A 14,029-nucleotide genomic window follows, 5' to 3' on the forward strand; every position below is an offset into this window, starting at 1 on the left:
CTTAAATCTCGACGCTCTAAGGGAGTACATCATATATCTAACGTAAAAATTTTTGTGGAATGACATACTTTTGAGAAACCAACAGCTAGATGTAAACATGCGGAGAGTACAAGGATACCGCGCTGTGTTTTGGCGGCGGCACATACTCAAAGCAACAGTCAAGTCTGCGCGCCGCAAAAGGCAGTCGTTGACCGCGAACAATTGCTTCCTACGTCACGCGCCTACAGCTGATCGAGCGCTCAGTGCGAATGCACTGACAGTCGTAAACAAATACACAGTTTAATTTCTCCGACTAAATTCAGTATAAAGCTATAGTGACTTGATGAATTCTGTTATTAACATTCAGTATTTTTCAGGATACGGTTCTATAAAATATTTAAGAACTTCAGGTAAATTCTGTGCGTGTCCGACGTTAAGACGACTTGCTGTCGAGAAATTTTCAGGAAGAATGTAATTTCGAAGAAGAAACTAATGAACTAAAAAGGCACCTATTAATTGAGTTTATTTTTCAGGTAACATATTTCCACTTAGGTACGTGCTTTAGACGTAATTTGCTGCTCGCGATTACGTGATTCATACTTTGTGCTAAATTTCATGTTCTATGAAATTACTTGTGAAGCGACGTGCTTGCGTACGTTAACTGATTTTGACAATGATTATTAATGAACTGGGTTGTAACTTGTGTATATTATGCATCGCTTGGCTGCTATGATTTTTCACTGATGTCATATTTTTTAATTATGTGCCTGCTGTGCTTATTTATTTAAATTATAATTGTAACCTGATTTATTGTGCTGATGTGTTTAGGTATGTAAGTTATACTTTGTGATTTATCTGCTTGCGCCTTCATGTTTACTTATTAAGATGACATATGAACATTTATTTGCTTATGCTGATATGATGCTAATGACATGTTTACTGCTTTACGTACAGATTGCATATTTATAAATATCTGTTGTTGTCATAACTACTCTTTAATTTGGTGTATAGAAATGGTGATGTACAGTGTACGAATACAGAGTTTAGGTTACACTATGGTATAGGTTACAGATTGTTCGCTTGGCAGAGCCTCGTTGTAAGGATTGTGCTGCATCCACTTGTTGACATTGTGTTCTCTACTGGTATATTTACTCGCTATTGCTTGTTTTGCTTACGCTCAGTGTCTTATATTTTTAAGATAGGAAAATGAACTGCTATAATTCGACGAACGACATTAGTACAAGAAACTTCATAGAAGTCACATGAGCTGGAGGTTTTATGGAAGCTGTATAACTTTATGCTAATAGGAAGGAAGCTAACGACATGACATACCAACACTAGGTTTAGACCATTGACAGTTATTACACTGCATTTTTCGGGAGCAATTGAAATAGTAAGTGACACTTGACACAAGAAATACTCCACATGTTTGCTTCTGTTTGCCATAATTCTTGAAGTGGTGTGCACACTGTGAAATATTATGATTATTCACATTCCGTAATCGTACTTAATTACTGAGAGTTATTCGAACTAAGTCTGTTAGAGGTCATGTATGCATTTCTTTGTTTATAATTCATAATGAGCAGAAGATTTGGGTCAGATGGATTACACAGAGGTTGTGTGTTGGCAATGTGTCTTCAGATTGTATGGGATGATGAGGTTTGCATTAGGATTTTATCTGTACTTGTTCGAGGAGACTGACTAGAGGAAAGAGTTGTTATGGAAGTGAAATGATATTGGTAATAAGGTTTATATGTATCGACGCATTGAAGAATTATTATTGAGGTATTATTGAGATTGTGTGAAGTTGATGATTATTGGAGTTTTGGTGGATAAGAGGTAAAGTAAGTGAGGAGCATATATTGGCAATAAGGTTTATATGTATCGACGTATTGAAGAGGTATTATTGAGGTATTATTGAGATTGTGTGAAGTTGATGATTATTGGAGTTTTGGTGGATAAGAGGTAAAGTAAGTGAGATGCATATTTTTTTTGTTGGTCTTATGGAACAAGGAGGATGAAGATAGCAGACTAGAACACTAAAGCAGAAGGAAGATAGTCTATACACACACTTTGTTAAATCACTAAGCGGTATATACTTTTTTTGAGGAGAGGAAGTATTTGCATATCTTGGCTCACTGACAGTTGTTCAACAACAGTACATTTGATCTGGCTTCGCAAACATTGCTCTTGACATGATGACTATGATGTTGACTTAACTATTATTGACTGTGATACATTGCTGCCATTACTACTTGATACACACGATGCACATCAGATTTTGACAGAATTACATTTACACAGTTAACACCATTCAATTACACAGTAGTATTTAATGTGGATGAAAGATGAATGAGTGTGTTTTGTGTGTTTTCCTTTCCTAATCCTACCCACCTATCTCGTAAATATTATTTTATTTGTTTGTAGTGGCTTGCACTGACACCCATAAATATTATAGGTTTACTGATATTTGAGTATTTGTAATAGTTAATATGACAATTATCTGAAATCATTTGTGTGTTTATTAGAATTTATATGTTTAGTGTAAAAGCATTTGTATGTGTATTCGAACTATTGTTCATGCCTGAACTGTCTGATTAGTGATGGTAAATATTATGAACTGTTACCTGCACTTTTCAACGTAATGTGTGACACTTAGGAATGATTAATTTCTGCTGATGAACTGAGTGATCAGTGATAGTGAATATTATGGACTGTTACTTGTACTTTATCTACATGATTGGTGTCACTAGGACATGTTTAGTTTCTGCTGATGAACAGTGTGATTAGTGATAGTGAATATCATGGACTGCTCTCTGCACCTGCTCAACATTGCTGGGTGCAACTGATGGACTACTTCTACTGAAATGATGTCACTTGTTGGAGTCTGCACCTGCTCTCAACATTCCTGGGTGCAACTGATGGACTGCTTCTACTGAAATGATGTCACTTGTTGGTGTCTGCACCTGCTCTCAGCATTGCTGGGTGCAACTTATGGACTACTTCTACTGAAATGATGTCACTTGTTGGGGTCTGCACCTGCTCTCAACATTGCTGGGTGCAACTGATGGACTGTTTCTGCTGAAATGACGTCACTTGTCGGTGTCTGCACCTGCTCAACATTGCTGGGTGCAACTGATGGACTGCTTCTACTGAAATGATGTCACTTGTTGGTGTCTGCACCTGCTCTCAACATTGCTGGGTGCAACTGATGGACTACTTCTACTGAAATGATGTCACTTGTTGGTGTCTGCACCTGCTCTCAACATTGCTGGGTGCAACTGATGGACTGTTTTTGCTGAAATGATGTCACTTGCCGGTGTCTGCACCTACTCAACACTACTGGGTGCAACTGATGGACTACTTCTACTGAAATGATGTCACTTGTCGGTGTCTGCACCTGCTCTCAACATTGCTGGGTGCAACTGATGGACTGTTTTTACTGAAATAATGTCACTTGTTGCTGTTATCAACTTCAAGAAAGCCCCAACATACCACATAGCCAAACACCTCCAAAAGTTAGTTACAAAACACTATAAAGTAGGAAACAACAGAACAATGATAAACACAGGAAATCTAATAGAAAACATACAGAACATACAGGTACCACACACAGCATCACTGATTTCATTCGACATACAAAATATGTATACCTCCATCCCTATCACAGAAACAATAGAAATCATAGAAGAACATCTCTCATCCCACAGCAACATCACCACAGACGCAATAAAAGAAATAACAGATATGCTCAGACTGACAACTGAACAAAACTACTTTCAGTTTGAGAAAGAATATTATGTACAAAGTGATGGACTGCCCATGGGATCCTCAATATCAGGAACACTATCAAACATTTTCATCCGTCACCTAGAAAATCAGGTATTTGAAAAGATAACCACTAATGAAAGTTTCAAAATCATATATTGGTACAGATACGTGGATGACATTATTTGTCTGGTAGATGAGCCAAGTTGAAAGGTGGCTACACTGAGCCACTGCGCCAGAGATTGCGCCAAAGAGTACTATTAAGCCGCCTCCACAGTGCTTGTTGAGAACTCGTAGAAGTCAGTGCTTGTCGAGAGCTCGTAGTAGTCAGTGCCTGTTAAGATCTCGTAGAAGTCAGTGCGTGAGCAGAGCTCGGAGAAGACAGTTCGTGTTGAGATGTGCTAGTGGGCAAGGCTTGTCGAGATGTTGTAGTAAGGAGTGTTTGTTCCATGTTTTATCCAGTTATTTGATGGGAGAGATAGCAGATGTTATTGTAATGATCAGAGTGCATTTCGTCAATATGTATGAAGGTAAAAACCACAATGTTCTTTTATTATTTGTGTGTCTGAAATAATGCGTCATTACAGGTTCAGTCAACAAAGCATCTGGCTTGTGTTCTTGTATTAGAGTGAATTCTGGTTTTCTTGCGTAATTATAGTTTTTCTAATTTTCTTTTATCACGTCAGTATAATTGGTATTTAAAAATTCTTGTCTTGTTGGAGAAGAACCGTGCCAGATGTGTACGTTGAGTCACACTCCCACATACAGAACAGTTACTCTTGTGCTTATTGGTTTTGTAGGTTTTATAGTTGCTGGGGACTTAATTAATTAACTGTGTTTACGAAAATTTTCTTTCATTGTTTGTTGCAGTCAGATTGCGTAATAATTCTAGTCAGGGCCAACCGATTACGAGAATAGCGTAATCGGACAGACAGCTACTAAAAACGAAAAAGATTAAAAAGTATTTTCAATCATATTTAATTAAGCCCTTATGCAAAGTGAAAAAATAGATGAACTCCATTCGGAAATAAACAAAGCTCATCAGAACATAAAATTAACACTTGAAAAAGAAAAAGATAATCACATAAATTTTCTTGACATTACAATAAAAAAAGAAAATGGCAAACATACATTTAACATCTTTAGAAAACCAACAGCCACAGACATAATAATACATTCCCCATCCAACGACCCCCACAGCCAGAAACTTGCAGCACTAAGACAAATGTTACATAGATTAAACAGAATCCCACTCAGCAAGAAAAACTATGTACAAGAAATGAGTACAATCATAGTAGCAACGAGTATGACACACATGTGGTACACAGGCTCAATCAAAAAATAAAAACACAAATACAAAACAAACACAACATTTCCAGAATACAAGAGAACTCACAAGCTTAAAACTTACAAACACACTCAACAAACACACACCATGACAACACCACACAGAAAAGAACCAGATGGTACACCATGACCTACACACGTAAACTAACACACAGAGTTGCAAACATCCTGAAGACACAGGGCTTCAAAATAGCATATAAGCCTGGGCAAACCCTCCAATCACACCTAAGCCAGCCAGCTACCAAGAGGGACAAATTCCAACAATCAGGAATATATAAACTTAAATGTCAAAGTTGTGATGCAGTATACATAGGCATGACATGCAGGAATTTTGAAACACGATACAAACAACATATCAGATGTTGGAAGTATGAAACAAAGCATTTCACATTTGCAGAGCATTTAAAACACTATAACCATCATCCTACAAACATGGAATAAGAAATGAAAGTAATGAGAATAAGCAACCATGACAAACATCTTATACAAATGCAAGAAAACTTCCACATCCAGAAAGCCATAGCAGAAAACAAACATGTGATAAATGAACAAACACGCCTCAGCACAGGATCCCTACTACACTTAATAAAGGAAATGATAACATAAAACAAAAAAACTCTTCCCCACACCATCTGGACACACACACACACACACACACACACACACACACACACACACACACACGCGCGCGCACACACACACACACACACACACACACACACACACACACACACACACACACACAAACAGCCCACAAAAAAAGCCATAACACACACACAGCTAAAAAAAATTATATCACACCAAAACACACACACACACACAAACGCACACACAAATGAATACACGAAGAGATCACAGAAATTGTCCACGCAACCTGTAAGTACAGTTCAAATCATTACTACTTAATAGGAAATACCAACCACCAGAACTGTTTATAGCCTATAGGCACAGTCACGAAAATGTAAATTAAATAGCTAACATATTTACATATTCTAGGCCACTGATGATGCCTTGCAGAAAATAGAGGCGAAACGCGTATGGCACTAAAATTGTGTTTTATTCAGTTGCTGTTAGACGGTCCATAACTAAAAATTATCAATATACCGTAAAATCTGCGTGTCTAATGACTTACTAAACTCAATCCTGTTGTTGCAGTTCACCTCATATTTAGAACGGCATCCATGTAAAAGGTAACTAATTCATGGTTTGCTACATTTGCTGCCTTTTTAAGATAATGTACATTGTGATCAGCAGTCACACATTCCATAGTAAAAGAAATTCGTGCTCCTTCCTAGCCTACAGCTATGTATTCGAATTTCATCTGTCCGAAACGTTGCACGAAAGACATTGCGAACACAAGCGAGAAAACTTCCATTAAAGCACTAAATCAGAAGGACTGATAGGCGTAAACTAGTAAAGCTGCAGGTGCTATTCTGGGAAAGGTTTTTGGCACACAGACGGCCTTAACATTGTGATTATCACACGCAAGGCCACGGATGCCTGAATCGGTGCGACTGCACCGTATGAGTTTCAAACTAAGGAGAAGGAAGTGTAATGCTATTCAGTATCGACATTGTTGGAAACGGGGTAACAGTTAACCTAATTAAAATTTGGAAACAGTCGTTTGTGGCTTTGCATAACGAACAAATCAGCTTCCATCGGAAGTGATGCGGTGTAAGCACGAAATACCTAAACCTGAATAACAGGACGGGGCTTTGATGTGGAGACACTTCGCGAGTACGAGTTTCTTGTCTCCCACGCACCGTGTTTGAGGTGTAGTAATCGAAAAGGATAGCTAAATTCCAATGTGCTTCGGCCACAGTACACATTTGAGGTGAATTAAGTTGGGATGACGTTATAAGAATATTTTCAGCTGTAAAAGAACCGTTAGGAACGCTGATAATGCGGACATTCTCAAACTGTTTACTATAACAACCAGAAGAAAAACACAGCCAGACTTTTGTCAGACACATTCGAAACAGTTTCCCCAAGAGAGGAGGGACTCTTACTGCTGGATTATATTGGTGACGTCATAACAAGAAAACAGTGTAATTTCTTAAGGGTTGCAGTTGAACCATTTGCGTGAGAGAATGAAACTACTTCTGCGGTCTTTCGGGTTCATCAAGCGATTTTGGTGACAAATTTAGATGTACGGTCGTATAACAGTTTCTTAAATAAATAAAAAAGTTTACAAAGTTGCACTCGTACCTGAACGAAAATAAATCTGATGCTTTTATAAAGCTGTGGTAAACAATGCCAATCATTTTGGGAAACCTTGAAATACTACCTAAAATAATTTTCTTTGAGGCTTGTCATTGGTAGTTAATCGTTAAATAATAATAATAATAATAATAATAGTTATTATAATTACCCGTCAACAAAGTCAAACATTCTGCAGTGACGATATTAACAAACTCTCTTTGGGAAAAAAACGTGTTCGGAGGAGGGTGATTATGTTGAGGAATAAATATGTAGATAAAGATGTAGACTGTTAATAATTTTGTTTTATTTGGTAAGCTTTGAAAGTATTTGCATAAAATATTCCGAGGCATTACTTTTCAGCATGCCCTCGTACAAGATCCCATACTGCAGATCACACCAGAAATACCTGGACCAATACAGACATCCTTGGCTGGTCTGCCAGATGCCCTAATAAAGTATACTTTTTTTATTTCGGAACGGAACCAGTGACTCACGATGTAGTACCTTCTATTTCCGTGAGTGGGTACGAGTAAAAATTCATACATTTTAGGCTATTGCGTTTCTATTCTCTGGTTTGTAGGATTTCTAGGAATGTGATGGAGTCTTTCACTGTTATCGACCATACTCCATACAGCCTCGACTTGGCCCCATAAGATTTTCATCTGTTTCCAAAACTTGAATAACACGTTCGAGGACTTCACTTTGATAGTGATTAAGTGGTGCAGGCAGAGGACAGGTTGTGGCTCACTGAAGAAAGCGAGACATTCTACAGTGGCGGTATCAGCAAACTAGTGTCTTATTAGGAACAACTGTGATCGTCGCGAGTGTAACTATGTTGATAAATAAATATGTAGATTTGCAGAACTATAGGCCTATATCTCTAACGTCAATCAGTTGTAGAATTTTGGAACACGTATTATGTTCGAGTATAATGACTTTTCTGGAGACTAGAAATATACTCTGTAGGGATCAGCATGGGTTTCGGAAAAGACGATCGTGTGAAACCCAGCTCGCGCTATTCGTCCACGAGACTCAGAGAGCCATAGACACGGGTTCCCAGGTAGATGCCGTGTTTCTTGACCTCCGCAAGGCGTTTGATACAGTTCCCCACAGTCATTTAATGAACAAAGTAAAAGCATATGGACTATCAGACCAATTGTGTGATTGGATTGAAGGGTTCCTAGATAACAGAACGCAGCAAGTCATTCTCAATGGAGAGAAGTCTTCCGAAGTAAGAGTGACTTCAGGTGTGCCGCAGGGGAGTGTCGTGGGACCGCTGCTGTTCACGATATATATAAATGACCTTGTGGATAACATCGAAAGTTCACTGAAGCTTTTTACGGATGATGCTGTAGTATATCGAGAGGTTGTAAGAATGTAAAATTGTGCTGAAATGCAGGAGGATCTGCAACGAACTGACGCATGGTGCAGGGAACGGCAATTGAATCTCAATGTAGACAAGTGTACTGTGCTACGAATACATAGAAAGAAAGATCCTTTATCATTTAGCTACAATATAGCAGGTCAGCAACTAGAAGCAGTTAATTCCATAAATTATCTGGGAGTAGGCAATAGGATTGATTTAAAATGGAATGACAATATAAAATTAATCGTCGGTAAAGCAGAGGCCAGACTGAGATTCATTGGAAGAATCGTAAGGAAATGCAATCCGAAAACAAAGGAAGTTGGTTACAGCACACTTGTTCGCCCACTGCTTGAATACTGCTCACCGATGTGGGATCCGTACCACGTAGGGTTGACAGAAGAGATAGAGAAGATCCAACGGAGAGCAGCGCGCTTCGTTACAGGATCATTTAGTAATCGCGAAAGTGTTACGGAGATGATAGATAAACTCCAGTGGAAGACTCTGCAAGAGAGACATACTAGCTCTGTATGGGCTTTTGTTGAAGTTCCGAGAACATACCTTCACCGAGGAGTCAAGCAGTATATTGCTCCCTCCTACGTATATACTGCGAAGAGACCATGAGGATAAAATCAGAGAGATTAGAGCCCACACAGAGGCATACCGACAATCTTTCTTTCCACGAACAATACGAGACTGGAATAGAAGGGAGAACCGATAGAGGTATTTAAAGTCCCCTCCACCACACACCGTCAGGTGGCTTGCGGAGTATGGATGTGGATGTAGAAGTATGACAATAAAGTTGGTTTTATTTAAAAAGCTTTAAGAATATTCACATAAAAAATTCGGAGGCATTACTTTTCAACACGCCCTCGAATATACCGTATGTTAAGAGTCTTTCACTTACAATGTCGCAGTCCGGAACCACGCGGCTGCTACGGTCCCAGGTTCGAATCCTGCCTCGGGCATGGATGTGTGTGATGTCCTTAGGTTAGTTAGGTTTAAGTAGTTCTAAGGGACTGATGGCCTCATATGGTAAGTCCTATAGTGCTTAAAGCCATTTGAACCACTTTTGAACTTACAATGTCGCAAATCACAAATTTTATCCTCCTTTCTGCGTGCAGAATTTTAGGCGTAGACCTGGTAGAGAGAGAACAAGCAAAAATATATTTGAAAACAAATAGATCATTTAACGCAAACATTATTATTAAATCCCGTTTCAGTGTAAACAACTGAACCTTTTTCATTTTTTAAGAAAAAAGAATCGTTCATAATTCTGGTATAAAATGTGGAGAAACTGAATTACAAAAATAATGAGACCGTCCTGGTTTTGAAAATACAGAAATAGCACAATATAAATTGAGGAAGCTTACACTTAGATACAGCGAAGCGAGTTAGTAGTTACATTTGTGGCGAGCAAGAATAAAAGTATAAGCGAGGTAAAAATGAGGAAACTAGACTATTCTGCATATTTCTGTTCATTGTTAAGTCACAGTTTTCTTTGAAACAATAAAAAAACAAGGTTTTCAGAATACAGAGTTGTGTCACAAGAATTAAATCTGATGTTAGTGCCAGAAGGTCTTAAGAAGTTTATAAACAGTATACAAACTCATTAATGTGCTTCATTGTTGCCAGAATTTCTCATATATTAATAAACAGTTAAAAGAACATTTATAATGTCAAGGCTGAATACAATATCTACAAAAAATTCTCCGAAAAGAGTGAAACAGACAGGTCCAGATGTAATGAAGACCTGTCTGGAATTTAAGAGTAAATCAAAAAACTTGGTTGAGCAACCATTGATACTCCTGTTCCTCAGTTAGACTGTATCTTCACATGGATTCTAAACTGTAATCGGTTGTAAGATAATTCTTATTGGCTGGGTTATACACTGTCGTAAATTTAACTCGTTCTGTTCTATTAAGCGAATATGTTAAACGAAGTGCTCATTGTTGATTATGAACAGAGCGACGCGGAGGAGTGTTTAGCACACTAGACTCACATTTGTTAGGACGTCGATTAAAATTCTAGTTCGACCACCTCGGTGTAGATTTTTCGTGATTTTCCTGACCCGTTCCAGACAAACTACAGGATAGTTCCTTTGAAAGGGCGTGCACGATTCCTTTCCTCATTTTACGTTAATTCGGAGCTTGTGCTCCGCCCCTAATTACGGGCCGTTAGACCCTAATGTCACTTCCAGCCTTCGCTAACTTATTTGCACATATCAGACGCTCCTCTCAGTGGCGGCTAAGTAATTTAACTGATTGTTATGGTGCGGGAAGGTAGGAAATTGGGGCAAGTTGCTCACGTTTTGCACGCTTTACAGGTTCATCAGATTCCTGAAGAACTTCTTCGGCGGGTTCGCGGTGATGCTGTGGGTGGGCTCGCTGCTGTGCTTCATCACGTTCAGCATCCAGAGCATCGAGGCGGACTACGACCACCTGTACCTGGGCGTGGTGCTGGTCACGGTGGTGATCATCACGGGGCTGTTCACGCACTACCAGCAGAGCAAGAGCGGCAAGGTGCTGGAGGCGTTCCAGAGCATGCTGCCCGAGCAAGCCACCGTCATACGCGACGGCCGCAAGCTGGTCGTGTCCGCCGAGGACATCGTGCTGGGGGACGTGGTCGACCTCAGAGCGGGCGACAAGGTGCCGGCCGACATGCGCATCATCGAGTGCCAGGGCCTCAAGGTCACCCGTCTCGTTTTAGTTACCTATTTACTAGTTGTTCCCGGCCACGCGTTACTCTGGCTCCCTCTAGTGAAATGGAAGAGAAAGAAAAACGAAAGCACACGTATGAACATTGGATATAGGCCCTAACCTCCTGCCCCCCTCCTTCCCCTTGTCATTGTCCATCTCCTCCTCCACCTCTCTTTGTCCATCTTCTCCTGCTGCCCCTCTCTGCTCATCACCTCCTAACCCCTCTCTCGGTCCATCAACTCCTAACCCCTCTCACCCCATCTCCCCCTCTCTTTGTCCATCTCCCCACCTTCCACTCTCTGCTCATCACTTCCTAAGGCCGGTATTACACTATCAAATTTCTTTTTCAAAGATATGATCAAAGATGTGATCAAATATTCCGTCAAATATATTTGACAAAGATCTTTGACGTAGCGCTAGAAGGGGTATTACACTGTCATCAAATTTTTTGTCAAAGTTCAAGATGGCTGACAACAACTTGTTATTAACTGCAGCAGTTGTACGTACCCCAATTGCATTGTGTGCACATGCGGAAAAGAAGTGGGGGAAAAAATGGAACTATACATACAAGGTTGACAGTCTTAAAAGTCCTGGGATTACAACTTGATAATAAATTCAGTTGGGAGGAGCACACCACAGAACTGCAGAAAGGCCTTAACAAATCTGTTTGCAGTTCGAGTGTTAGCAGACATAGGTAACATAAAAATGAAAAAGCTTGCATACTTTCATTCCATAATGTCTTATGGTATAATATTTTCGGGTAAATCTTCAAGTCAAACAAAAGTTTTCAGGGTCCAAAAGCGTGTAATACGTATTATTTGTGGAGTAAATTCACGGACGTCCTGTAGAAACCTCTTCAATGAACTGGGTATACTAACTACTGCCTCTCAGTATATTTACTCCTTAATGAAATTTGTCGTAAATAATATATCTCTTTTTCCAACAAACAACTCAGTTCATACATACAATACCAGGAACAAAAATGATCTACACAAGGACTTAAAAGCACTTACTTTAGTTCAAAAAGAGGTCCACTACTCAGGAACACTCATCTTCAATAATTTGCCAGCAAACATAAAAAAATTTAGTTACAAATAAAGATCAGTTTAAAAGGAGCCTGAAAGACTTACTAGTGGCCAACTCCTACTCCACTGACGAATTTTTTAATAGAAACAAATGATGTATTGTATTTACTCATACTATTAGTATTGTTATTTCAGCTTAAAAAAATTGACATGTTCCACATCCACGAGGATCTCCTCAGCACGGATCTATGGAACGAAAAACTAATCTAATCTGGGTGAAGCCGTTGGTTTTACGACGACACGATAAAAGCATTTAACAAAACTTCTTATGTGAGCTTACAGTGGAAGACGTCAAGTGGTACATCAATTACTTAAGAATGGATGAGCAAACATTCCTGTATGTGCTCAGTGAAGTGTATCCTCATATCACAAAGCACAATATTCACTTAAGAACTGCTACATCTTCAGAAGACAGGCTCACTGTAACACTCCGATTCCTTGCTACAGGAGAGGGTTATGTTATGTTAGGTTAGGTTAGGTTAGGTCAGGTCAGGTCAGGTCTCGTCTCCAATCTTCTTATTTTATTTTTGTATTCAGGGTGCCTCATGTTGTAAAGCGCCTCATCAGCATCATACATCTCTATTAATTTTGTAGTTGTCGGCACACACCAATTGTATTTACTGGCAATGTTTATAAAAACAATACAGACGACAGAACGCTGCAGCCATGTGGTAACATGTCACATTGCAGTGAACAGAAGACAAGTGATTTCTTTGATCAAATCTACAGCGAGGCCCTAGATTCGATCAAATATTGGACGACATTTGACAAAGTTCCTATTACACCATCAAATATCTTTGACAAAGATTTTGGACAAAGATATTTGACAAAGAAATTTGATAGTGTAATACCGGGCTAACCTCCTAACCTCTGTCCATCAACTCCTAACCCCTCTCACTTCACCTCCTCCTGCCCCTCTCTTTGTCCATCTCCTCCTCCTTCCCCTCTCTGCTCATCACCTCCTAACCCCTCTCTCTGTCCATGAACTCCTAAGTCTGGTGCTACGATCGTTTGGTAGAGGTCTTTCAGCAGGAAGTGTGGCCCCACCGCCATTACTAGACAAGCTCAAATGTCTGGAGATCCCCTTCACACGTGACATACGGCAATCGGCCTCACTTAACTATAAATGCCTCCTTCAAGAGATGCGCTCCAACATCCGTGGCAATCTCCTGCGTGCATTAGACATGACACAATGGGTGGATTTTGTTAACGCTCAGCTGGCTTACGGCTATCCCATCTGGCACGTATTTTACCGATGCCAAAGGCAACAGAGCACAGACACCGCAGGAGGCGTTTGGCTACCTTCTAAGCGAGGGACTTATAATCAGAGTTCGTTGTGACATGTTAAGTCTTTCTCTTCGTGATGGAGGCCTCAGTCTTGTCAATGTCCATACAACAGCGGAGCAGCTGTCTTTTGTGTAAGTACACTGGTTACATCGTGGACCCTCCAGCGAACTGATTTACGGGAAGGCTGATTGATGAACTGGCCCGTGCCTCCCGAGTGGCGCCCGTTGCAGTAGCACATATTTCTAAGTCCCCCTCACATGTCAGGACCTTTTCCATCGAATACAGTTTTGTCCATACCG

General features: G+C 39.8%; 1 protein-coding gene across 1 annotated transcript in view; it reads left to right on the top strand.

Annotated features, from left to right (window-relative positions):
* LOC124788141 (sodium/potassium-transporting ATPase subunit alpha-2-like) overlaps positions 1–14,029 on the top strand; it is a 168,033-nt gene that overhangs the window by 14,440 nt on the left and 139,564 nt on the right. Inside the window, exon 2 of the mRNA XM_047255323.1 lies at positions 10,986–11,349. Within this exon, the coding sequence (XP_047111279.1) occupies positions 10,986–11,349 (364 nt within the window). The remainder of the gene's footprint in view (positions 1–10,985; positions 11,350–14,029) is intronic.

Source organism: Schistocerca piceifrons, chromosome 1, assembly GCF_021461385.2.
Source record: "Schistocerca piceifrons isolate TAMUIC-IGC-003096 chromosome 1, iqSchPice1.1, whole genome shotgun sequence".
Lineage (NCBI taxonomy): Eukaryota > Metazoa > Arthropoda > Insecta > Orthoptera > Acrididae > Schistocerca > Schistocerca piceifrons.